At 39.5% G+C, this 27,775-nt stretch overlaps 1 protein-coding gene across 1 annotated transcript; it reads right to left on the bottom strand.

The window, feature by feature from the left end:
* CA12 (carbonic anhydrase 12) lies at positions 1-27,297 on the bottom strand. The gene is made up of 10 exons (XM_087743974.1): positions 27,091-27,297; positions 23,840-23,860; positions 16,877-17,056; positions 14,204-14,346; positions 13,210-13,305; positions 11,450-11,513; positions 10,831-10,988; positions 9,629-9,755; positions 3,199-3,283; positions 1-2,169 (listed from the first exon to the last, which is right to left on the bottom strand). The coding sequence occupies exons 1-10, from the start codon at positions 27,278-27,280 to the stop codon at positions 2,085-2,087; spliced, it is 1,149 nt and encodes a 382-aa protein (XP_087600100.1). The 5' UTR covers positions 27,281-27,297; the 3' UTR covers positions 1-2,084.
* Positions 27,298-27,775: the final 478 nt, after the last annotated feature.

Below are 27,775 nucleotides of genomic sequence, written 5' to 3'. Positions count from 1 at the left end.
AAAACATATGGGTTTAGATTCTTTCAGCTCAGGGACCGCTGGCAGTGCAAACTGGAAATACAGTATTAAGGAAAACCAAAAATTCGCATGTGCTTGTGTTTTCAAAGGCAGAATGGATTTCATAGGAGGATTCCACACAATTAGAGAGTGTTACAAGTGGGAGTAGGAGGAATATGATTTGTGTGAATCACTCTTCAGTTTGTTCTTTTGCTTAAGAAATAATTCTGAAGGAGACATTTTTTTGCCTAATGTGTAATATGTTTTCTTTGCTGGTAATGTGAGACTTTTCCTCACAGTAAGCATATAGTACTTGGCTGAGGTTTTTATGCTTCTTTTTACAGATGCCAAGGGTGTTGCATGCAAAAGAGAGTGATTGATTGATGTTTCTAATCAGCTGAGCTGAAGATTAAAATACTAATTAAAATGTTACTCTTCTAGAAGAAATAACAGAAACCGAAGAAACATCATAAAAGATTATTATCTATTCTTATCTTTAAACACCTGTATTCAAAGAGTAAGTAATGTTCCCCATAGTACACAAATGCTGCTTTTTAAGTAATTCCAAACATTTCAACAAGATGATCTTTATGCGCTTGTTTATGCGAGATAAAAATGCTGGCACATGCAATGTACTTAGGTGTAAGATTATACTCCTAAATTTCACATACAATAAGTATTAATAAGTTATTTCTCCTTTCACTCAAAAGCTTGGTTTTGACATCAAACAATTTTCTTCTGGGTGGAAGGAGAAGAATCTAAAACATAAGTATGCATCTGCCATCTTTAAAGGAGAGAACACAATAACAATTTATTTATTTAAAATCACAAATGTGGTGCTGGTGCTACTGAATGTAAAATGGATCTAAGTGTAAAGTTCAGATTGGAATTTCCCCAGTAGTGTTTAGCAGCATTCAGATCTGAAGTTATTTTAGGTATAAGCCTGTGCTCAGTCACTTTCTGTGTGTATACTGAAGTACAAGCATTTCAGACCCTCACTTTAGATGTCAAATTCAAGAGGAATTCTGTATGCATCTGGGGCTAGGCTGGCTAAACCCTGTTCTACCTAAAGTCAATGACGTTTCACATTGTCTTCAGTGGCAACAGAGTTAGGTTTATGCTTCTGACTTTCGAAAATGCATAATGACACTCGAGTATCTAGCTTATGAGATTTGAAAAGATAATTTTTATTACTTTCTAATAATTAAATTACTAAGTTCAGAGAACTAAATCAGCAGAACCATCTACTGTATAATTGCAGTTGTAATATATACTGTAAAATCCATCAAGATTTCATGATTAAATGGCAAGTCTGCTTAAAACCAGCAGCAACTGCATTAGCTCCACATCATTCATACACACATTATAAATAAGAGCAGGATAATAAGGCAAGATGCTTCTCTAATTCCAATGACAGACAGAGGCTGACCTCCATAACAGATTTGTGAGGCTGGAACCTCACAACTGGAGAGTGAGCTGTTCCTGTAGCAGAAGTGTTTTTTCAGCACTGAGTCCCTGGGTTTGAACCCTGTTAACAGTCCATGTGGCTCTCATTGCATTTACACTTGTCTTTTCCTCTAGTATTTCTGTTATAAAGCCACTGGTGAATGTACTAGCATCATTTGCTGTGATTTTAAAAACTGTATCCGCTGAACAACCTAGTTCAAATTCTGATCTCAAATACACATTGCCCTGTATCTTGTTTACATTCATGATGCTAAAACCAGTACCTTGATGTAGCAGGGAAGAGTGCTTGTAGCTTGATGAATGTCTTCAGATTTGAATACCTGTGGGAAAATCTGTGCTAAACAAACCATAAAATTGGAGTTTAGGATTAACTGTAAAATCAATTAAAAGACCCAGACTCAGTAAGCAGCAAACATGAAAAGAATGTGGTGAGGAATTTAGCTCAGGAGTATTCACTGATCGCATCTCCCTGGAAAACAAGAGAACAAGGGCTACAGAAAACTTTTGGCTGGTACACACTCTTGAGGCTTATCATTAGCCAAGAGCAAGAGACGTGTTCCACCAATGCAAAATAAATCAGTGCTATGAATGAAAAAGGGCTTTTGTGACAGAGCAGGGCATCAAAGTTTGGAGATGTCTTCTTCCTCCTTGTACGTGCCTGGTTTGTAGATGACTCCTCTGTTGTCTTTGCCTCCCTTTTTGCAGCTAAAATAAAACAAATGTCTTAAATAATTGTAATTCCAATGAAGGAAAAGCACCATTGGTTACTTAAAATGGTCCATTATGCATGCATGAGATTATTTTTCTCTATACCCGTGCAAATGTCACAGTAGCTTATTGTTAGAAATATTTCAGGAGAACGCATTCTGTGTGGCAGTCAATGCTGATCACAAAGGGATCGGGCTGTAAGAAAGTTTGTAATCTTAGTCTTTTTTTCCAAAATTTGGCTTTGGTGGCAAACAGTCTGGCTAAATGATCTCTTGTCAGTACAGATTTCTTCTCCTTAAATGATGTGACCTTTGGGAGAGGTTTTTTCTAAAACTCCGTTCCCCTCTTGTTTCACTTACTGTTCTAGGAAAAAATGAAAGGATTCGAAAAAGCAATTAGGAGCAGCAATGTTAGCAAAAAGAACAAGAAAAAGAATAAATGGCAATTGAGAAACAGAAAAACTGGGTAAGTCTGTTATCGACCCAGCCTGCTTGTCTTGCTTAGTCTGGAAAGGGAGTCTCATTTCCTAACTGCTTGTGGGAGCAGTCAGTACCTAGACTGGAAGGTGGTTTTGTGTTCTCCCCGGTACTCACATACAATTCCCTGTTTCCTGTCCTTGTATCTTCTAAGGGTTTTATATGAGCACTGTTCCAGTAATTATTATTTTGTGGAAAAACGACCTTTTCACAGAAACAAAGCTTTTCACAAAAAAATACCATTCCTACAATGGCAGAATGGTGGCCACTGTGGCACAAAGGTCACAGCAAGTAGAGACTGTTTAGCCATATAAATATATTTTGCTGGCAATAAAATAGAATTACTTTGGAGTGCGTGACAGAGGAGAAATAATGTCTACAGTGATAAAAACATATCAAAGCTTGTAGAAAGAGATCGTTATCTTATAAAAGATCAAACATTACCACTATAGAAAATGTGCAAGGTTTCGGACACATGAGCACTTCTTTGTGTCAGAAGAAAAATTTGGTTTGACTTCTCTTCCTGTGGTGTGATAGCCAGACATCTTACCTTTTCCTCTTCAGTAGGCAGAAGGCTACTGCAAGAATTATGAGAACTCCCAGAATGCAGGCTATCACAACAGAAACAACAAAACCTAGGAAAAGAGGGACAGCATACGAAACAGTTAATTTCATTTACTTGAGAGAAGGTTAGTCACTAATCTGTCATAACATTTGCATTCTGCATCTGCAACTTTCCTACAGCCTGTTCATACCACTTTGCAATTATGGAATGTATAACTGCATAGATGTATCCTGGAAGGTCCTAATCCCGCAACTGGATCCACAGTTCACAATGCTGTGAATTTAGACACCCGCTGAAGTCACAAAGCCAACATGCAGGCACAGGCATTGCAGATCAGAAACTCTTTGGATTTCAATGCTATAATGTATAAGAGACCATAAGCAAAACTAAAGAACTAAACCCAGGCAACTAGGGATGTTAAATTTGATGCCTTCTGTTTTTTTCAAGGCAGATAAACATCGTTGAACGTGGACAGCTGAAGAGTGATATGCTTTGCTGTTGAAAACGTTGCTGAAAGGCATCTAAGAAGGTAAGAATGAATTCAGGATATTGGTATGAAGAACTGAGTGATCTCAGGTTTGCATTGAGATGTTAAGCATTATCATTATAATGTCGTCTTTGATAATGACCTTCATATATATTTTTGGCAATGAAAGTATTTTTATTTATTTTGCCCTTCCCGAAGATCCTGAAGGTGAGCACTCTTTTCTTAACTGCATTTTCATAATTCATTTCCACATTAGTTTTTATATTTTATCAAATGGCTGTTTCTCTCTAAGCAACATCAGAACCCTTTCAGAGTGAAGTTGACAGGTTTCATGTATTCCATCTAAATATTTTCTCTTATTAAATCAGCTGTTGAGAGAATGGAAATGTAAAACCTGGAGTTTAACCTTATCCCATTTAACCCGTTAGATGCTTTATTAATTTTAAATCCAACTGAATAGAAGCAGCTTGCAATCCATGGAGTTGAAGAAAAACTGTATTTTAAAATAGAGGAGTTTTGTTATAGTAAAGATGCATCAAATGGACAACAAAATATAACACTAAATAGGTAATTGTAGAATAAGAGCTTGTTGTTTGAAGAGGAAGGGTAGGGGGCATTTCTGTTTGATGAGAAGACCTTCTTGCAAAATTTAGTTAGATAGTATTTCAGCATGGTGCTATAATCAAAACTAGGCACCAGTTCCCATTTAACTTGTGGGCAGTGGAAGGTTTGAACATAGTAATAAATTTCAGCTGCGTGTAGGTGAAGCTGATTTTATTGGAATAGATTGCTGACAGGCAAAATACATTGTAAACATGTTTGAGTTTTGCTGAATAATCCGTTAAGATGAGAGACATTTTGAAACGTAGCACTTGTTAATAGTGAGCATGAATTTAGATTTTAATTATTGGCATCAAAATGTGGATGACCGAACACTTCAGTCATTTGCATTTTTGACACCAAACACAGCTCAATGGCCCCATCTTGTGGCCTCTGTGCTCAGGTGAAGATGGCAGCCCTCACTCTTGGCATTGAAAAGGCAGAACAGTTGCTCTGGAAACCTGCTTTAGTAGAGGTCTAGAGTGTGCACAACAGCAGGACTTCTTTCGCAGGTTTCTGTGGTTGCCTGGCCCAAGCCATGATTCTGCGTATGGCCTCTTCTTCCCTTCTTAATAAGTGTGCTCTCTTCCTACCAGTGGTACAGCTGACTGCATCAGGCTGGATGCTTGCAGCCAGCAACCAGGTGCACTTTAATTGTGCTTTGACAGGAAATTTTTTTCCCCTCTTTTTTTCTTTTTTTTTTTTTGTTTTTTTTCCCTTGAGGTGAGGGGCTGCACCTGTGAGGGAGCCTTTGTGGCCGCAGTAGGTGGAATGTGAGATTACAGGGGTGATGAATACCTTTTTTGAAATGGGTAGAACATTTTTCTATGGTTCACTGATAGAGTCAACGACCTTTTGTAATTAAATGTACTTAGACTGAATGGGGTTTCTATTAAAGTAGCACTGAGCAATGCCTTTTGTAGCCATAGAGACCAGTTCTTGGGTGAGAACACCAGGATGGGCAATAACCCATACAATTCAACTCTGGTAAGTCATGCCAACTTTAAAGATACATTGAAAATGCTTTTATAGCTGGTGTCACTTCTGCATGGGAGCCAAATAATGTGGCTTAGCAGAGGGAGAGCCAAATGTTATTCTTGGGTTTGGCACTGGTTCACAGCAACAATTTTGAGAAAGTCACATCTGGGTCAAATTTTCCCCCATAGATGGAAATAATAATGCTTACACTATTTCTGTGAAATGTTTAGAGATTCCTGGATGAAAAGCATAGTATCTGATTTTCAGTTACTGGGATCATGGATTGTAACTCTCTACCTTTTACTTTGCAGTATTGAATGTGATTTACAGAGAGAAAGTAGTCAGGTGCTGAAAGGTCAGCTTAAGAAACAGACAGAAAACTGCATTTCTCATTTCTGACTGACCAGTCTGACTCAGAAAATCACTGGCTCATAGATGCAGTTAGCAGTCAGCAACACACCCTTGCCAAGTCCACCAGGTATTGAGTCTTGACGAATTGAGAGGGTAGAAAAAGTAAAAGTCGGATCTCTAGGATTCCACAGTGAACCAGTCTTAAACATAAGGTAGCTGCTCGCTCCAGAACTTCTGTTACTTCAGTAAGTGTTTCTGCAGCGGCATTGCTATAGTAGATCGTTTGTGCGTGGATTTAAGAAAGACCCTGCAGAGGAAGCCTTACAGTCTCAGAAACTTGGCAGCTGTATTGCAAATCCTGATTCTGCTGTTTAAAATTGTTGTACATAATCAGACTTGAGCAGAGATTTGAAGGGAATTACTAAAATAGCCATTCTGGACCCAACTAGTTCTCTAGGTGGCAGCCAGTGTTTGAGATTGGAGGTTTGGGAAGAAAGTTTTAACCCAGCTCCTGGTCATATAAGAATGCCATGGGGGAGAGGGATATTTCTAGTTGGCCAGTCCTCAAAAGCAGAAAAAGGACAGGGATACTCTAGTTCTTCCCCTTTTTCACTCTTTAGCCATCTTTTACTTAACTCAAAATATTGTTTGTGCAACTAATACCAGTTTGTATATTAATCATGGGGGTATTAAGGATTGTTGATGATTTGATAAACTTGTAATTTTCTTATATATTTTGGTTAGACTGTAGCAACAAGACAACTACTAGTCTAATTCTCATTTTAAAATGAGATTAGATTTGAGGCATTGTTCTATAACCATTACACTCTGCAAGTGGTGGCATAGGGACTTGATAAGAGGCATGAAGATAGAATAGAATATTATGACTATGGCTTTATATAGTATACGAGAAATCAAGGAACAGAACCAGCAAAATACCAAGCGTGACTTGTGTATGCCCTGTATGTGATTTGTATATAGTCACAGAAATAACTTTTGTCTAATGCAGAGTCATGTTACAGACAAGAAACAAGGTTTCCACTTGTTACCGACATAATACAAACAAAACGGTTTTCTTAGCTGATAAATTGATAGGGAGGTTGTTCCGTTACTTATTCTTGACTCTGAAGCAGTAAGATTAAGGTTATTGCTTACTGCAGAGAACTACACATGAGCAGAGATCGCAGAGACTCTTCATCGTGCATAGCAGAAAGGTATTAATGATCTTTCAGAAAGGGAAAAATCTTATTTTTTGTTAACGTGAGCTGATGCAGACTGACGCAAAATTTTGGTAGCCAATGGTACTCAGTATTTTGTTCTAGTCAAACCTTGAAACTGGGCTCCAAACTATAAACAAATTAAAATGAGAAAAGAAACAATTGATCAGAGTAACTTCTCTGAGCAGTAATTCAAGACCAGAAATGGTAGCTTTAAATAGAAGAAAGATATAACTGAACTAAACTAGTTTAGACTTAAATATTTAGCTATCTGCTGCTAGTAATAGGAAAGGTTATAAGATACCTTTGGCAGCAAATAAGCAAGGAGGCAAATGGAGAAATGACAATGAAAGCAGAAAAATGCTTCATCTGCTTGACTGGAAAGAACTAGTGTTTTGCACTGTAGCCTCAACAGGCTTGGGGACCTTTTTTTGAGGTATCTGGAATGAATGCATTCCTAGCTTCCAGAATGAGGATGGGAGATGAAAACTACTCAGCTATTTTTTGGGGAAAGTCACTTTTCTAGGCCTTTATTTACAAACTGGAAGCTGTGTAAAGACAGGAAGGTCCTTGAGAACCTGAGCACCTTTCAAGATACTCAGTAAAAAGTACAAAGTCATATGATGCCTTTACTCATGGGGTGTAACATCTTCAGTTCCTTAATCATATGTTAAACAAAAGGATACGTTATGCTGTTTCTCTGCACCTCAAAATTGGGAAGTATCCCATGTCTTCTTAAACCACTGCCCCTGCTTCTGTGCTGCAAGTTAAAATAGTTGTTTTTCTAGTCAGTAGCTTTCTGCTGAGTGTACAGAAATGAGAACCTGAAGTAGTTTGGAGCCCTGAACTGCACTGAAAACTGTGTATTGCCCTTAGCACTGTAGCCTGCCCTTCTTTATACACCTGGTCCATAAGGCTTCTCCTGAGGATCCACTATGTTAACTGCAGATAGAATGGTTAATAAAATAAAAGTCAGGAGACGCAGCAGTTAAGGAGGTGTAGCCTTTGTCGCTGGAGCTCTGGAGATTATGAAATGTAGAAATTTAATGCAGTGCTGGAGAACGGGAAGTCATGGCTTGTGGTTGAAGACATATAGTCAGTCAGCTCAGAACTGTTAAGTATTTTTTTACTCCAGTAAAAATACAGAGAAATGAAGATCTAAATCATTAGAACTCAATGAGAGAAATGTGCTTAAGTAGCAAGGACAGTAGCATCTACACACTTATTTAAATAATTACTAAGTTATGTGCAATAATTTCAGAGAAGGCACTCAAAGAAACTTTGTGGTAGAATTATGTTCCTCTTATGGGAAGCTTTAGAAAGATTTTAAAATATTTCCATGAGAACTAAAACGGTCCCCAGCCACGGAATCACTTCTGAAATTGTCCCTGGGTTTTATCTCAAAGATAGAGATTTGCTTCAAATAAGGGGCAAATGCTGCTGATGCTCCACACTGCTCTGGTTGGGAATTTTGATGGAGCTAATCTGACAAAGACACCAGCCAACTTTTGGTGACAAATCTAAATCATCTCTGATTTCAGAGAAATGTTTTGTCTGGGATTTGTTTTGGCTGATCTCTAAGGTTCACTTTTCTCCTTTATAGCTTTGTATTAGAAAATATATATTATGAAAGGGGCTGTCTGCAGAGGGGAATGGCAAGAACAGCTACTGCAGTATGCCTGCAGGGAGAACTGTTCCCTGCAGTGGCTATTGTGTGAAATTTCCAAATATAGACAACTGCTGTGTTTTCCGTTCTTTTATCTAAACAGTGAAGAAACTAGCAGGCAAAGTTGAAATCATGTGCTAACACATTTTATTAATTTGAAAGTTTACTGCTTGGCCAATCTTTTTTGTGAAGTCTGCTTTTTCTTTTAAAAATCTTTTACTCTCAATTTCAAATAGTATAGTGGCTTGCCTAGATTCATCTGCCTTCAATGTATGTGCCAGCTTCAGAACTGCTTAAGAGTATTTGTTTGCAAGACAATACAGAAGTTGGAACAATACGTTTTGCACAAACAATATACTCAAATGCCTTATTGTGGGGCACAGCTAAGCTTCTCACCACAGATGCAGGTTTTTGTGCAACCCCCCCCCCCCAAACCTATGCATTGTCATTGTGTAACACTGCATAAATAAGCTTTTAAATCAGTTCTTCCTTGTAAGATGGAAATTTTTTTTCATTTGTAAATTGTATTGGATTGTATGATCCAGTATTACGAATTATTTTTGTTTGTCAAGTTTGAATTCCTCAAGGACCTCTTCTGATTCTATGTGATTTCCTAAAAACAGTTTCCCTGAAAGGCAAAGTTGTGATTCCCTTTAAATGTGTGGTCTGCTAAAAACAACCCTGATATTGCTGAGAACCAGCAAATGTCACTGGTGAGACAAGGCCAGCTCAAGCACTTAATGCTGACTGAAACAGCTCAGCTGTAGAGAACTGTTTTGTGTTTGGAGTGACAGCAAATATTTCTGCTGAGCATGAGAAGGGCATACATGTCATCCTTCTTTTATCTCCTTGCCTTTGATCAGAAGGGTTGCGGGGCTTGCCTGATACCCATTGTGGAAAAAAACCTTCTTACATGCTCTTTGACTACCTTATCTCGTACAGTTGCTCATGCAACAATGCAGTAAGAGAAGAAAAGGGAACAAAGTGAACTGTGGGAAAATGAGATTGCTATATTTTTGTACTGGTACAGTGCAACAGGACTGCCACTTCAGTATTTTGAGTTTACACAAATCACTGTGCACTCTTTTTTTGCATAGAAGCATTCATACAACTTACCTTCACGGAAGGAGATAAAAACCAGTCTTTCGTGAAATTCCTGAACATTTCGGAAGTTATCGACCATTTCCAGGGGTTCTGGGTCATCACTCTCTGTGCAGTACATGGCTGTTTCCAGTGCCAGTAACTATAAAGGGAAGCACCCTGTTCAGCTCCCAGAATACAGAAAAAGTAATGCCAGTGTATGATCACTGAGAGCGTGTGTTTAAAATCAAAGGGGTAGTCAAAGGGAAGAAGATACATTAAGTAATACTGACGTCTTGCATGGCCTGTGAGCCCAAATACAGAATAATGTGTAAACAGTGTGACATCTCCAAACCCATACCTGTATTTTGTTTACATCGTGATAAAATTAATCCTGTTTAGTAATTATCCACCAGGAAAATAGGATGGGAGGAAGCACGGTGGCCCTTTGCAGCGTGTTCTCCCTGGCACAGTCTAACTCCTAAGCAGTACTAAAAGCTACTTTATGAAAGAACTCTCTACTTTGGTAAAGACATGATCTGGCAGAGTGGACAAAGCTAAGAATGGACTTTAATAACAAGGACCATGCAGTAATTTGATCAGAGATTTTGATAAAAGCATTTTTCCTCTGTTTATGATTAGGTGAATCAGAAGATAGTGATTGGGAGATTATAGTCTATGTAAGTGGCCACCTAAGAACAAAAAAAGTTAATTAGGTGAGCACAAAAAACATAAGTTGGAGAAAAGCCAGGGGATTCAATATTGACAAATAACACATCACATGCTTTTTAGAAACTTAACATCTACCCAGTCTATCATACCTAAGTCAGTCAGGATCCAAGTAGCACTAAAATACTTAGTGAATAGGGTTCAGACATGAAGCCTGAACAAAAATGATCTGGAAGTGACTCATGGAAAGACTCAAAGCAGGGAGTAAGTACATAGTGAAAACAGAAATTAATCTCACTTGGTTGTGATTTTTCAAGCTGATACTATACCAATTGCTATGCAGTTGTCTGTCCTTTATTTATTCTGGTCAACTGGAAACATGCTAACTACAAACAGAATAGGATATTGATTTATGTCAGTTCTGTGCTGTTCTTCCCACTTAAAGGATTTTAGCAATGGTCATCTTTCAGTTGTACAGGAATGGAAGAGAAATCCAGGAAATGAGAGTATGCATTTACTGTTCTTTAGCAGACACCAATCAGGAAAACACATGCTGTATTTAAACTTGCCTGCTCTTGTGAAATTTTAACAGGGTGCCGGAAAACTGTCCAGAGAACGCTAGGGTAGCAAGGAGGAGTTGTCAGGGATCCTTCATAGCGATAATACTCATCCAGTCTGTCAGGAAGCAGTTCTCGAATATTGAAGCCAGGGACTTGGACCATCTGATCTAAAACATGGGATTCGTGTTAAATGCTGCGTCATTACTACACAGGTAGTGCACCTGTGAAGTGAATTTGCTTTTCAGTAAGTGGGATGCTTTCAGTCATATCACTAGGAAGAGAGAAATACATTTTAACAGAGATCATCCCAGTTTAATAAGGAATACAGCTTTTTAGGTTTCCTATGTACAAATCTTGTCTTAGATACCAAATCAGAATTCTGTAAGATAAACCGTGGCCATACTAACCAAAACCACCATGTGCAAGAAATAAGGCCCAGTCAGAAACACGTGGTGCATGCCAGCCATACACTCTTCACAGAAGTGCACTGCATTTGTAAGTCTTTCACAATTTGTGACAGGTTTGCCTGGGATTTGTGTACTGTTTCTTCAGGCAGTTCAATCCCTCTCAGGGTGACATCCGATATTCTTAGCCATTCGCAATCCAGTGCAGGCTTATAGCCACTCACCCTTGTATTTCACATTCCGGAAGTGCCTGAAGATCTTTTCGTAGGATGGGTTGAAGGGTCCAATCTGTAATGAGCAGACTATTAACAGCTGTGCAAATCACTGCAGTCTGAATATGAGTCTTTGCTTCTGCACACAGCAGACAGCAGTATTTGATGGCCTCTGTTATAAGGCAAGTGTCTCCACTGTCCAGATATTCATATACTAGAACGGCATAAGTACTCTTCTTACTTAAAACATTAACACTATCCTCAGAACCTCAATAATGCTCTTACTCGCTCCAGAGCTGTTAGAGCTGCTTTGTCATAATGTTATCTCAACAACTGCAGTGTAGACATCTTACATGCACTTGAAAGACCCTATTGCCCTTGCCTGTACAGCATGCTGTGCAAATGAAGAGAAACCATTTCCTCTGAGAACATTGCAAGCATAAGTTCTCAACTGACAGGCTTCTCAGATCATCTACTGGTTTCTAGTCAAAGCCACATTTTTCCACCCACAAACATTTTTTAGTCTGCTGCTCCTCACAGTCCAGGAAGATAAAGAATGACACTATTCGGTACCGCAGGGCTGCTGGCAAGGGCTATAACTCAACTATCAAATAAGACCATGTTTTCCAACTGCTACCAGCAGCTTTTCAGTCTAATAATCAATGCCTTTTTTATGAATTCTTTAGAGTTGGTGCTTAGCAACTCCTCTGACAACCAGACATAGTAAACTGGTATCCTTAGATCAACTGTAATAGCCACCAGCTGTCTGAAAGTTTTTCAAAGACCTAATCTCCATTGTTCCCTTATTTGATTTTTAAACACCATTGCTCAGAAATAACCAGAATCCCAGTATTATTCCGTAGTATAATATACAATAGTCTGACACTTTTCACAGCTGCAACTTCTAAATGGACTGAAATTTAACACAAAATTATTGTCAAAGTCTTAGAGGTGCTAGGAAGTGAGCTTGGATAATATTAATGAGAATTAGAGCTTTGTCTGCTAACTAGAACATTTTCACTTTTTTGACGGAAATGTGAAAACCTAGGTGTTTTCATGTTTCTTGATGCTGCAGAAAATCTTCACATTTAAAAATAATCTTTCTAGTTATCTTATAGAGGAGTTTTAATCCTCAAGAAAAAGGAGAATTATATATGTACGAGCTTCTAAAGATTTTTCGTTCAGATCATTATTATCTTTAACGGCTTGTAAGTGGGGCTTTAAAGGGGAAAATTGGAAAGCTGTCCTTCTGCCATCTTAAGAAGGGTGCTGAATTTACTTGTTTACTGTAATCTGTGATTCAAAGAATCTGGGATCTTTGTGACCTGAAGACTATGGTCAAATCCTAATTACATATGGTGGCCAAAGCCAGGGTTGTGTCTGCCTATGCCTCTCTGCTGTGTTAAAACTGCTTCATGCTACGATAGGCAGTTTTTAGTAAGTGAGCTTGAAATTCACTGTTGTCTGTTGTTTGATAAACTCTACCAATCCTTAGTCTGTAAATGAATGCAAAAGTGGATTTAACATAGCTGACATTAATTTACTGAAAAACATGAGGAAATATTCAGAATTCCTCTTTTCTTAAAATTTATTCCTGTGTATGTGCTGCTGGAATCTGGCCCTTTTTTGTGAAAGAGAAAAGGAAGAACCTTTATTCAGCCACAGCATCATTAAATAATCTAGGTAATTTTAGATGTTAAAGGTCCCTGATGACTTAATGATTGAAAGCATATTCTAAAAAAAAAAAAAGAAAAAAAAGTCCTGCATCATACCTCAAGAAGAATAGCCAAAACCGCCAGGCCATCTGCTTTGTCCATTGCTGCTGTTATATCTGGATATTTCTCAGAGTTATAATGTACGATATGCAGCTACAAAGAAGGAGATACTATGTTATGGTAACATCCGGGGCACACTCACATTTCTGGTTCACAGATAAAAAGGACCAGTGCAGCTACCTCAGGCTAAGACAGTACAATGGGATCCTTCAGTGATTTCTGGGTATAGTGGTAAGATCTTGTTAGAGAAAAGCAAAAGGTCCTGGAACTCCCACTCCCAGCCCCGCTGTTAGCTGAGTTACTCCCCCCACCCCTACATAATGCAGGGGAAAAGAGGATCAGTCACTTCAGCTTCAAGGCATCTTGACTGTAGTACTGGTAAATTTTTCTGAAGAAGTAACACCTTAGCACTCTTGGGGTTTTCTGATGTTTAGAATGCAAAAGCCGGTGTTAAATGTAACTAGAGAAGAAATGGATTCCTAAAGTGGTGTTATGCAAGCAAATTATTCTGACTGATTTCTCTTTTAATCATTTTGGGGTAAATATCCGATTGGTACTGCTTTTCAAAATCTATTCCCAAATCCATAATTTAGGATTAGAAAAGATAAAAAATAGTTCTTCACTGGATAGAAGAAGGTGAGTAAAGGTAGACAGAGGAGCAGTGTTGTGCAGCTAAAAGATATACCTGGTTTACAGAGAAGAACCAAGGTGTCAAATATCTAGCAATTTGCTTGAAATTACTCCAGTGACCCAGTGCCAGCCCTGAGTTTAGAACCTAAATTCTAGGTCCCTGGCTTGTGATGTATTCATGAAAGTACATCGGAGTCCATCCTTTTTGCAGTGTGCAACGCATTTTTTAGTGTATCATAAATATTTGGATTAGAAGCTTGCAGCCTTTTACAGTCATATACCCAAGATAAAGATCCCACTTTGAAACAAAGGGATCTGCCCAGCCTTCTTTGTTTCTTTCCTTGATCTGAGCTTGTCTTACCTCTGCTGCAAAATGCTTCCCACTGACTGTGTGCTCTGAGCCTTCTGACTTGTTTCTGTTTCCCCAGTGTAGGTGAAGTTGAGATGCAGTGTATTCAAACGGGAGGTTTCTGATGTACATGGTAGGCAACAGATACATTTTCACTGTAAGCAGACCAAAACCAGATGGGAGGAAATGATACCACAGCTTTCAAGCACAGAGCAAATAAAAATACTGTATATGAGTATATTCTGTATGGAGCATGAACAAAGCAGATTCCTAACTCAAATCCATCTCAGTCTGTGGTACAAGATAAACACTTTCGTTGTCTTTAACCCTTTCTAGGCAATTCAGGAGAATTTAGAATATACCCTTTTTCTATTTTCCTAAACTAAAGGAATTGAACGTGAGAATCGTTGCTAATGGGAATCTTTCTTGTCCCTGAAGAATGCACAATTATCTCAGTTTTATTGAAGAGACAGTTATTGACGTGTCGAAGAAAAACTTAGGCTTGTGTGCCTTCTTTCAGTTCCCTTATAATGGTTGAAAATGGCTTAATAAATTAATATTTCTCATGTTATTTTTAATCTCTTGTTGTATTGAACTCCTCTGCCTCTTAATCTTCTTTTAGGAGTATATGGGAAAACCAAATAAACTTCCCCCTTTCCCCGCTCCCCCCAAAACCCAGACCATTGATGTCACAGGCTTAAGAACTAGCATTCCCTCTCTTGACATGCTGGAGGGAGACCTTTGTATGCATTACCCTCCCTTCTGCTCACTAATGCTCTCCAGTGTGGAAGACAGGCTGCGTTATTTTTTTTGTGTAGAAATTACAGTAGTAATTCTCAACTCAGCAGAAATTGAGTTGTTCACTTGAGAAGTTTGGTGCTTCATAAAGCAACAGTTTATGTAAAGAACAGATCGATTTCTTTGCAATTTATCTTTATTATTTTCCAGTGTGAATACAGTTTGTTTCTGGAGTGTCCCAGACATGTTTTGCAGGGGAAACAAGGCTCAAAACCTTAATGAAGGAACAGCTGCAAACCTATGTGTTTTTATGCTAGTGCTAAAAAGCTTTTTTTGAGCTCTACTGTTTTCAGTCTAGCTGAAGTAGGTAATTGTATCTGGATTAGCTGGCCAGTGAAGCACATTAATTATATGTAGGAACGACTGATACCACAATACTAAACATCCTACTGATTTCTTCTCTAGCCATAAGAGAAGATAGCAGCAGATGGTGTAATGATCGCTCTACCAGAGGCTAATTTTTCATTACTCAGAGCAATTAAGGTTTGTATCTGAGTGAGGTTTCTAGAGCATGTCTCATGTCCCCTGCTTTCTAGGAGGGCACTGACCTTAGAGGTGAATTCCCTTTTTTACTCAGGGGGGGATATATTTTTGTCTTGGCTTTCATTAGGAAGTAGTTGAACTTCTTGTTTTAGGGTCAAGATCTGACAATGTTAGTGACGTAGGCTCTACGAGGAATTTGCTTTTACCTGTGTGACTATTATGTGAGGGACAGGCTCTCAGTGTTGTTCTTTGGTCTCCACCTCCTCTCTGGCACTGTTAAAGTCCACAATGACAATGTTTCCTTCTCTGCCAACTGCCTGTCATTTACATCAGCCTAATACATTCAACTGTGACAGTACAATCTTTCACTCAGGACCAAGAAAGGCTCTTAGGAGAAGAAGGTTCACAAGGAAAGGGTGTTCCAGCCATTCCTAGTCTAAAGCAACCTGGTTTTGGAGAAATTCATCAAGAGCGAAACCAGGAACCATGCCCTAAGAGGCTGGCCCTTACTGAAGAATGGGTTTATAATGTTCTACAGAGCAGGTTTACGCCACTGAATGAGTGAGAAAAAAAAGAGATGTTTGCATGTCAGGCATCTTTTAACCAAGTGTGCCAGAGAAGAGCAGAGGCAGAGGCCATTTTATAACACGTGTTCTTTTGATCCTTATGCAATAGCGGAGGATGCAAAGAAGGAGGGCCTTATAACTGTTCTTATTTCTATGTCTTCAAATGTTTCAGGAAGGAACAAAAAATGGTGGGACTAGCTTACTGGTATTGTATATTGTGTCGATATAGTAGACCTTTATGAGACTGCATCTTCTCTGCTTTTACCTGCTGTACTGACACTTTGATTTAGTACTACAGTGGAGGGCATGTTTGTATGCTATTTCTAATTATTTTTCTGTCTTTTTATCTATCTGTCTTATCTTACACTAAAGAGGTTTCTATCTCAAGTCAAAGAAACAGAATGGTGCTCCAAGCTTTTTTTTTTTCCTTCCCCCTCGCCACATAATTTAGCTGAGCTGCTTTGATTAGACTGGAATGTCAGAGACCCATTGCTCCCATATTTTATCAGTTTATCTCTTTTTAACATAATCACGAAGACTGATCCTGTTGTGGAGCACTCTAACCAAAGTAATAAGAAAAGCTCAGGAATTAATTCTGACGTGCCTAGAGTTTATTTAAAAACCACAGTCAATTCGGCTTACTGTGAATCCATTTGTACTTAGTACATTCCCAGGTTTCCCTAGCCTGTTCACTAGATGTGGGTGTGCTGATGTGAAGGCTTCATCATCACAGCTTAATTTCATCTGATAATTAAAGTAGTTCACCCATGAAATAAAAAATCACGAGCTCCAGCAACTCTTTCCTTCACAATCCCTTGCTGTCATCGAGCTTGCTTACCTGAGTGACCATTATTGGTCAATGTAAACTGGTCAGTGGAGGGCACATTATAGCCTATGAATTCTAAAGGCAAGAGATTAGAATCATACTGGAGAATATCTTTGTGGAAATCTATTGGCGATTGGAATACTCCTCCACAAAATGGGTATTTCTTTGGCCAGGCCTTCTCTCCGTCGGGACCTGTGTAAATTAAGAGACACACATTTGTCAAGCCTTAACTATGCAATTAATGTAAAAACTCCCCTGTTTCAGCCTTCACCCAAAATTTGGAAAAGGAGCCTTTTCTGAATTTTTAAGACTTTTTTTTTTTTTTTAACTTCATTTCATCTTTCCGGTGTGCCATTAGATAGCAAAAGGCCAAATGCCAACAAAAATCTGACAGACACTTTACCGCCCCTCGATTTTTTGCTAATCTCAACTGCTGTTGATATTACACTCTTGAGGAACTGCAGGCCTGGTAGCTCACCAGGTTAGGCCTGCAGGCAGCAGCACCACAGCCAGCCACAGTGCCTCTGACCCTCTTGTGATGATATTGTCTCTCTTCAGAGCCCACAAGTGTGACAAGTAGGGTTTGGATCTGTGACAGTATTTGGATTATTTACTGACATGAATTACTTTTCCCTATGGAAGTAACAGGCATATGCACAGTAATGCAGCTATTCCAGCCTTCTGAAGAGAACTGCTGAAAGAAGTGACTTCATGTTGGCAGAGGAAAGTTTCCATACTTTTCAGTACACAGAAAGCCAGACCCTTATAAACTTTTTCTTATTGTACAAACTATCTGGCTCTATCTAGCAATATTGCATAACCCACAGTGAAAAGCTAACTTGCAAAAATGGAAGGTGTTACAATAATTTGACCTGCAATAACTTGCTCAAACTCTGGTGAAACTTTTCTTCATCACAGTCTTTTGCCCTAGGTAGGATCTACAAAGAATAGATAATATCAAGAGATTTTAAATTGTGCCTTTGATTTAATTACACATTAGTAGCTAGCAGCTGTTCACAAGCTGTAAGCTGAGACCATTCGGATTTAAATACCAAAAGAGGTACTTGCAACTTGTGTTTCTCCTTGACTCTGAAGATTCATCGTGATTCTTTCTAAGGCAGGAAGGCCTTTTGGGATCACCCAACCTGATCTGTATAACACAGACCATTGGATCTCCCTGGATTAATTTCTACTTCAATGAGGCCTATCTTTCAGAAGGGAAAAAACACCTACTCTTCCCTTAAGCATTGCAGGTAAAAGATACTTCATTAGTGCCAATGGACAATTACTCTTTTTGGCAGCTTGCTTTTCACTGTCAGTTTTTCTAGCTTTGACTTTGTTTAGATAGTAATTGCTTTTAATCATTTGCTTAGAAATTGAAGAGGCTTCTGTTAGCATACTTTTGTTCCTCATTGAAGTACTTATAACATAGAGGACATCATAGTTTCTCACTTCTCTTAAACTAAATAGGTTGAGTTCCTTGAGTCTTTGGTTAGAAGGCTTCTTTTCCAAACCTATAATATTCTTTGTGGCTTCTTTGAAGTCTCTCCAGTATGTTAACATCTTCCATGAATCATGAATGCCAGAATCTAATGTTAGATTGGGTCATCTGTGGCAAAGCAAGTTCAGATCTTTTCTGGAGGAAAATTAACAGTCAGGAGAATATTATTAGAGGCTCACTTTTTAATATGAAAGACAGTTTCCAAGGATATGGATAGTGGAGGTGAATGTGACCTAAACATAGTGCATGTGACAGAATTGGCAAGTTCAACTCTGGTGCTCAGACTTACTTCCTTGTTAAAGCTCTTTAAGATTATTCAAGACATAGGTTAGCACATGTTGTTTGCAGTGTGGATACTCAGATTCAATCAGTGCTTTTCAGTATAAATAGGCCTTGATGTTGCTGTAACTTACATCGTTGACTCCAGTTGGCTGCCAATCACATTAATTTCTCTCCTCTTAGATCTTCATGGTACTATCTCAAAGTTATTGAAATTCTTTTTAAAAGCTAATAAATGTTATGCTGACATTATAGAAAACTGTATACTATCCTCTACATATTTTTTGGCAAATAACAGATCCATCCAGAAGAGCATAAATTCCATGCTATGGCATATACATACTCAAGAATATTTCCCAGGAAAATATATATCAGGATATACCAGAAAATGTACTATGTTTCAGTACTATGTTGGGATGAATGGAATGCCCTTAAGAGCTGGCAACAGCATGGAAACTTCCACACCAACATCAGCGGTTCAGAAGGGAAACTTTTGTCTTTTCTGTAAAATGCTATGGTTATTGCAGTCTTTATGTACCTTGATCTTTACTAGCTGTTATCCTTTCCTTGACATAAATCTGCAACTCCACTCACAGGTCTCTAAGCTACAGCAGTTTTTCCTTGTTTTTCACTCCTACTCAATTAAAAAAACCCAACCAAACCAAACAGAAAACCTTTTTTGGTACAAAACCAGTTTCTCTAGAAATTCTGCCACATAGTCTTCCTAATTTCAGTGCCTCAAAACTCCTGTCTCAAATTGCTTAACTCACTGCAGCTTGGGTTTGCATATGTGAAATTGAGATTTCCATGGTAGATAAGCCACGCAGCTGGAAGGCATTTCTCAGCTAGCTCTGTTGAAAATGAATGATTGATTGTGAACCAGATTTTCCTTTTTGTGTGCCAGCACATTCAGATAAATTCAGTGGAAATCACATTGTGTTTACAAAGGCTATGTCTGATCACTACTGAATAAAGAATAGCATGTGGATGTATTAAGATAGGCCTGTACTACAAGTCCCAAAAGGTATTAACATAAGAAGTATTGCAAAAATATCTTAGGAGTTAATTTCCTCATTTTGTGACAACATTTGTGACAAACGGAAGGACCCAGGCATCTCAGATGATGTTTGCTGCTATGAGGATCCTGTCAGGACTGTATCAGCAGAGCAACAATTGTGCCATGGGCCTGTCCTACCCACCCAACACTACTATTCAGCTATTGGAGTGAGCAAATTAAGGTACGGAACTGTTGGTATGGGGGAAGTAGGACCCCTCCTGCTACCACTGCTCCCAGTGCAGCCATGAACACTCCCTGCTGTATGGAGTGCAAACTCAGTGTCTTGGTTTCGGCTGGGATAGAGTTAATTTTCTTCCTAGTAGCCAGTATAGTGCTGTGTTTTGGATTTAGTATGAGAATAATGTTGATAACACACTGGTGGTTTAGTTGTTGCTAAGTAGTGCTTACACTAGTCAAGGACTTTTTCAGCTTCCCATGCTCTGCCAGGTGCACAAGAAGCTGGGAGGGCGCACAGCCGGGACAGCTGACCCAGACCGGCCAAAGGGCTATTCCATACCGTATGACGTCATGCTCAGTATATAAACTGGGGGGAGTTGGCCAGGGGGTGGCAACTGCTGCTTGGGGACAGGCTGGGCATCGGTTGGCGGGTTGGTGAGCAGTTGCCTCACTTGTTTTTTCCTGGGTTTTGTTCCTCTCCCCTCGCCTTTTCACTATTATTATTATTATTGTTATTATTTTTATTATATTTTATTTCAATTATTAAACTGTTCTTATCTCAACCCACGAGTTTTCTTACTTTTGCCCTTCCAGTTCTCTGCCACATCCTACTTCAGGGAGGACGGTAAGCGAGCGACTGTGTAGTGCTGGGGTTAAACCACAACATTCAGGTTGCTCAAATCCAGCTGGCGGGCTGCCTTCTTTTACATGAGTTTTCAGGACCATGTTCTCCTACCACGCTGTAAATAACCCTGAGCCTGGCTGTGCCCTCATGGCTATTTTATAAAAGATGTCTGTAAATAAAGTAGTAATAATTCTTTGGACAGTCTTGCTGCCCAGCTGCACAGTGAGCTGAGCACTCAGCTCCATGGCTGCATGCCTCCATTGTGTCATCTCCTTTGACAGTTTTTAGCTTTTCGTGCCTAAGCCTTCAGCCAGCCCCGCAGCCCTAGCGCTGTTGGGTGATGCAGGACAGATGTTCCTTCAGGAATAACAGTAGTGTCTGCTCCCAGGATGTGTACATTGGCTGACTTAAAAAAAGAAGAAAACAAGCCTATAAGACACCAGTGTTACCAACAGACTTTTGCTCTGATGACCAATTAATATTCATGTTGCTCAAGCTTCTCACAGGGTATCCAAGTTCTCTTGATCTGAATTAAACTGATGTAGTAAAATGCATTGGGTCAGTAACACAGGGAATGTCTGTGGTATTTTTGCAGCCAGGCAGAGCACTCGGCCCTGTTTTGAGCCAGCTGGAAGCTGTATAGCTGCTGTTAGCCCAGGGCTGAGTTAGTAGTGAAGGCTGAGTCCAGACTCCCTGCCACAGTAACATGACCACATGGTTTCCATTTTGCTCAGAGCACAGGCAGAGCTCAGTCATACAATTCTGTGTACGCATATCCACTATATGTATATCTTCCATATACATGTCCAGAGGGAAGCTTGTGAGATAGAGGAATTGCCAAGGGCTGTAACTGTCCCTGCTATTCCATTCAACAACAGTAAAACTAAAGAGTTTGCAAGTTCAATTAGCCTTATGTCTGTTAACAACAGTTCTTGTGTCTACGTTGTAGCATGAAGTTGTCTCCTCACATGCTAAAGCATGTTAATAATTCCGTTGGCACTATTACTTTAAACTTGGCTGTAAAGCTAGTTTTCTCCATTGTAGCTGCTTGTCCACTCTCAAGGAGTGATTCTGGTTCTTTGATTTCATTCCAGCCCTCTTACATTACAGAAGCAGATAGCCAGAATCCAAAGAATTGAGGCCCCGCTCTCCCATTCTACCAATTCTCTTCTGGGGCAGAGGACTTCAGGTCTCCACCTTCCAGCCACACACCAACATTGCCAAAAGCTGCACGCACGTGCTGTGCTGAGCTATGGGGCATCGGAACCATTCTTTTAGTTCTTTAACTGAAAACACTTCTCTCATGATACACTTCATCTACTTTGTCCATTGTACAGAAGGTGAAGCAGCCCATCAGAGGACACAAAGCAAGCCTGTGTCAGAGGGGGCTGAGGGCTCCTGCCCCAGCTCACTGGCCTGTGCTGTTTCTTCCAGGCACTTTTTCTTGGGCTATGTACAAGAGCAGTGAAATCAGGAAGAACAAATAGCATTGCTGCAGTTTGCCTAAGGAAGAGGGAAATAGAGGAGAGGTTTAGCCTTTCTATTTATTGTGTCATCGAATGCAGTTTCCATTACAGCCAAGCCAAATGCTCATTTGTTCAGAAAGCTTGCGCTGAAAAGATAAGGCCTTATCACATGCAGTGTCATCTTGCTTTGCCACCATGCCCTGAACTGCTAGTGCTATATCAACATTCAGTTTTACATATTGTTGTACTGAACAAATAGAACGTTGACAATTGGCACCCAGATTTCTCCTCCACCCTTAATCTTGTACCTTGACCCTCATCTTGACATCAGTCTGCACTGTGATTATAATGGCTTGACTTCCTTTCCCTTCCTGTTGGCTTAATTTTAGTGAGAGGCATTGCAAAGTGTTGCAGGGATAAAGGTAAGTGGTGGAAGGTGTAGGTTGCCATAAGGAACCAGGATGAGTGGGAGAGTACAGAGAGGCTCTTTTCTGGCTGACTGCAGTCTCTCTAATTGCCATTTTATTCTGTGCAGACCAATGTTCTACCTCTGCTTTTTTCCAGGTATATGAAAAGAACTATTCTGTACAAGTTCAGTTGCCACTTTAATTTTTTGAAGTTGCTTTTTTATGTTTTTCTAGGTATATTTGAAAATCAGTAGTTGAAGGAAAAAAATAAGAATCTGTTTTGTGAACCTTCCTTCTATCCTCCAGTACATATTAGAAATCAGGCTGCAGTATGGAAGCGCGTAACAGGAATTGATGAAGTTGGGCACTGAGAATAACATACTCTGAAATAAACACTGGTACCCAAATTCCACGAAAGGGAGAAGTAACTAATTGAAACAAGTATTACCCTGGGAAGGAGGGCAAAACTTCTGCTTTGATGGTAGTAAAAGAAGTCTTGCTTTCCTTACTACCCAGCAGGATTACATTCATCTGATGGCTGCTGTCAAGGTAGAAAACCCAGGCTTTTGTTATTCAAACTGTGTCAAGCTTTTTTTTCCTAATGAGAATGTGAAGTATATGTACGCATAGTGGCAGTTAGATTAATACCTATAGACATGCAGCTGACAGTTTTCTTTTTGCTTAGGTGAAGCGAGTCAGGTAAACCAGAGCACAGCCAAAGGGAGTAGTTATTAGCAGCAAGTTCAATCTCACAGGTTCTTTGTGTTGTCTTGGAGCAGCACTAAAGGCTTAAGAACAAGCATTTTTTTACTGAGATTCTCAGTACTTCTCTGTGGGCGTGTGGCATATAAAACACTGCTCTGAATAAGGAAATAACTGGCCAGAGGATTTGATCAATTAAAAGAAAATCTCCAGATAATTATTCTTCCTGAGCAGCCATCAGATCCGTCTGGGTTAGTAGCTGATTAAAGGACTAGTGTACAAAATAATACTGCTTTCCTGAATATGATTTATTCTACTTTGTCAGCACTGGGATTTTCAGGGAGCTGAGTCTCCAGTAACACGATACAGGTGACTTGCTGAACTCTGACTTTACTTAAAAATGAAGACCCATGTGGGTAGGGAGAAGTATGCTCTTTGCAGAACTAGGCTGAAATGTGCTGCTGGTCTGTGACTGGTGGGGAAACAGAGGGCTTGGGGAAACCTCTGCACTTGTAGGGACAATCTTAGTCTGTTGAAGTTCCTGTCATTCTGCAAGGTTATTTAGAACCCAATAACTGACTCTCAATCACACAGATACAAAACCTGATGGATGAATAACAGATTTCAAGACAGCGGGCCAGATCCAAACCTGGGTAAAGATAGTGAACCCAGTAGGTTCTCAACAGAACACATTTGGCATGCTGTCCTTAAAATACAGAACAAACCCACAACTCAGTATGTACAAATTAGTTAGTACTTACCAATATAAGACCATTTTGACCCTGTTTAAAGACAAAGGAAAAATTACTGTGAATATTTGAAATTCATCTTACTCTGTAAAGAAACAAATTGCCACTTAAACCCATGTAGTGAATTTTGCAATACTTTTATCTGTCTTTCTAGCCCCAGATGCTGAGCAAAACATAGATGCTTTCAAAGATTATGAACCCTTCTCACCCAAATTGTAACTATAATTACCCCTGTGATTCTGCCCATAGGGCTTGACTTTCTTGGGGTCACTTAAATCCTGGAGCGAAACTTTTGTCAGTCTTTTTTTTTTTTGTGGAATAGCCACAGACTCTGTATGTAGGTGCATCACTGATTTTTTTCTGGTTACGAAACTAAGGAATATAAATGGGGTGTAGCTATAATGAACACCCTCATGCCTAATTGAGGAGTTTGAAAAATGTCAGTGGATTGCCAGTTGCTACACTGAGAAATGATGGACAGTCATTTCTTTACAGCAGCTCTGGGATTTGCCAACTGAAACAGATAGGAATAGATGGACTTTGAAAAAAACAGAGTATGATACACAAACCCACATAACTCGGAGAATGCTGGGGGGTTGAGTGAGTGTTGAAATGATCAATGTTCATCCATTGCTTAAGGAACTGAACTTGGGACAGTGTCTCTGCATGTCTTTGGAAATGTCTTGACTTATTGAATGCTGGTTTTAATTTTTTTTTATCCTGAAACCTACTTACAGTCATTCAGCTTGCTGTGTAATTATAGGTGCTTGTCCTGACAGACCTGAACAGTTTTGGTTATCAGGCTAATGCAGATCTTTACTCTCCGCAAATTTAATTTTATTTTTGCTTAGAAGACAGTCCTGAATTACAAGTCTTGCAAACACTTAATGTGCCTGGGTGTGCGTGCGTGCACGCAGGCAAATATTTATCCTTACATGCACATGTCTGCTCAGTACATGATTCTTGGCTGCATTTCTTGTACTCTGAAGTGTGGTCACAGATACAGCTCTTCTCCAAAGAATGTCGTGTGAAATGTTTGGGATTTATTTGTAGGGATGTGCAAAACAGCTGCACTTAGCTCTTTTGTATTGATATGTGCTCGGAACACTAAGCTCTCTGCTTCCAGTTTGTTAGGACCAGTGTGCCTTGTTCTTTTCCACTGGAATTTTCAAAACGAGGTCTGTGTAATCATCCTGGCTGAAGTCCCCAGGTTCCTCACATAGAAGAATTCATGCACTGTCTTAGATTTCGAGATGAGAAACCTCATTCTCCTCTCCCCTTCTCTCTGCAGGGGATTATCTCTTACTGAGTTTTTTGGGAGTGCTTGTGCCCTCTGGTCAGCACATTCTGTAGGTAAAACTTGCATGAAGATAGCAACTGACTGTCAACAGGTTTTAGAAATCGCCACATCCTCATCTGAGCAGGGTTTGAAGAAATATTGGCTTAACTACAATAGCTACTCTCTGCTCATGCTCTTACTGCCCATTAAAATGTGTACGAAGTGTCAAAATTAAGATTTTTATAATCTAGAACAACCTTAAAAGAGTCAGTTTCAAAGATTTCCAGTATTTTGGGCGTTTGTGCCACTTGAAACAAAAATAAGTGAAAGCTTAAAGTCTTTTGCCAAGTGAAATTTTCCTTAGCCTGTGAGCATTTTGATGATCTGCAATTCACCACCATTATGACTTTACTGATGAGCACAATAATAGCAACTAGTGTAGGTAGGGCTGGGGCACATTTAACGCTTATTTCATCTAACTTAGATGAGGAGATGAATAGATGACCAGATGGCAGAGTCTTCTTGATTTTGTCTGAATGAACGTGTAGAGCTGCAAAAGTGATTTGCTGCCATCCTCAAACTGTGAGCAAGGGTGCTGTTACCCTTATTCTGCTTGATAATGAAATGAGGATGAGGGAGGCTGTCATACAGTCTCTCAAAATTGGAGGAGAGTCAATAGAGTGTCTGATTCACGTCTAGAAGGGAACTATCAACAGCTCCATACCTGTGAGCATTCTCATGCCTCTTCGTTCATGTTGGGGTGAGTGCTGATGAATATCACAGTTACATGCCTATGCATGGCAGAAGAGGTTCCTAGAGCCAATGTATCTGTTTCATTGATCAATATCAAGGGAGTGAACATGTTTCCAGTGTCACTTGGGAGCTGGGAAAGTGGGAATGGTTTTAGTTGTGATAATCTACATTAGTTGTGTTTCTGACTTGGGAAGATGTCAGACACAGGCGGATGCTGTAGCTCTTGCCATTTCTTGGTACTGGGTGTCTAATTCTAAGATAGGAATTCTCCAGCATTCCTTTCAGGACGTATCATAAGACATATCTTTTGGACACATCCTTTCAATTCTAAACCATCTGTGTTGTCAGAGAAAGCACCTGGAAAGCACCAAGCTTTATTCTGTTATTCTGGAAAGCACCAAGGTCTAGGAACCTCTGCCCTACAGGTGAAAGATTCTGCTAGAGAATATAGCCATTTTTCAGAGGATATATGCCAGAAATAAGAAGGTGACCTTAAAAGTTGGAATTCCACCCCTTATGTAGGTCATGCGAAAAACCTGGTAAAATGCTTGTCTTGACAGAGCTCTGTATGAAGCTGACTGCTCTGGATTGTGCTTGAGCCTTCAGGATTTTCGTCCCATGAGTATACACGCTGAGTAAGGCCTGTCACACAACCCTTTACAACGATTCTCCCTCATATCCTATAATCACACTAGATGGATTATAATTAGCTTGAATTGATGAAAATTTATTATAATCAGCTTGAATAGATGAACATTAACTCCTAAAAAGAGAGTAAGGAGTGCTGACCTCCTGAAACTAGTCCTCTTTAAATATAAGAGAATGAGGTCTAGTATATGGGGCTCTTTACAGGCATCGCATTCTTTTCCTCTGGTTTAAAAATAAACAGGACAGAGGGAAAGGTGTGATGCTTCCACTAACTCTGAGAAGGGCCAGTCTCTCCTTCATTCTGTGAGAAACAAAAAGATCCCAAAGCAAGGTATACTGAGCATGCAAGAAGTGTGTAATGCAAACTAAATCAGAGGACAAATTTCTTTTTCCTGTATATATCAGAATACCTATTCTGAGAAACTGAGATGAGGATACTAACTCCAAACATCTGCAGACTGCAACACTATACAACTTTGAGCATGCTATTGAAACAGTAATAATTAAAAGATGCCAGTTTTCTGCATACATTAGCTGCCCTAAGTTACAAGTGAAAAGAAAATAAAAAGCTGAAAGACTTTACCATTCAACGGCGCTTGCATTGAGAGTTGTATCTTTAGGAAGAAAATGAGCACAGTAGCGACTGTGGCTATACTGAAGCTCTTGGCTGACATCTCAAGGAAAGACTTAGAATATTCTGACGGTTCACAGGTTTCTCTGCACTCTGAAGAAACTCCCTTGTAGATATGTGGCAAATAGCAGATTGCACACATACAGAGCTTCTGCTAAGGAGTTATTGCCCTTCTCTCCCCTTGTCTCTCTCCTTCCTTTTAGGACTGCTTTTTATAAAGCTCCTGAGACTCAACCCAAAACAAATGATGTAATCAGACCTGCCTCTAGGTCACAGCACCCTCAGAAAACTGATCATATCCTTCATTACCTCAGTTTTAGTGAGCTCCTCACAGGGCAGACTCCAGCACTTAGGCAGAGAATTGAAATGTGGAACTCTAGAAATTATTTAGCAGAGACACAAATACTTAAAAAAGCTGTCCTCTTATGGGCCATACCACAGCAGAGTTTCTCTATTTCAGAGTGTCTCCCTCAACTCCCATTTTTGGATCAGTGTGACTTAGCATAATGGGCTACTGTGAGGATGGGAGGGAGGGGAAGAGAAGTGAGGCTGTGTGTGGGACTGTTAATAACTCAGAGGGACCATGGACACTTGCCACAAAAACCATCCAACTTGTCAGGAAGGGTTTTTTTTTTTA

Source organism: Nipponia nippon, unplaced genomic scaffold (genome assembly GCF_047370975.1).
Source record: "Nipponia nippon isolate SJK-2023a ecotype South Korea unplaced genomic scaffold, ASM4737097v1 scaffold_9, whole genome shotgun sequence".
NCBI lineage: Eukaryota > Metazoa > Chordata > Aves > Pelecaniformes > Threskiornithidae > Nipponia > Nipponia nippon.
This window is presented reverse-complemented; position numbering and strand designations above follow the sequence as displayed.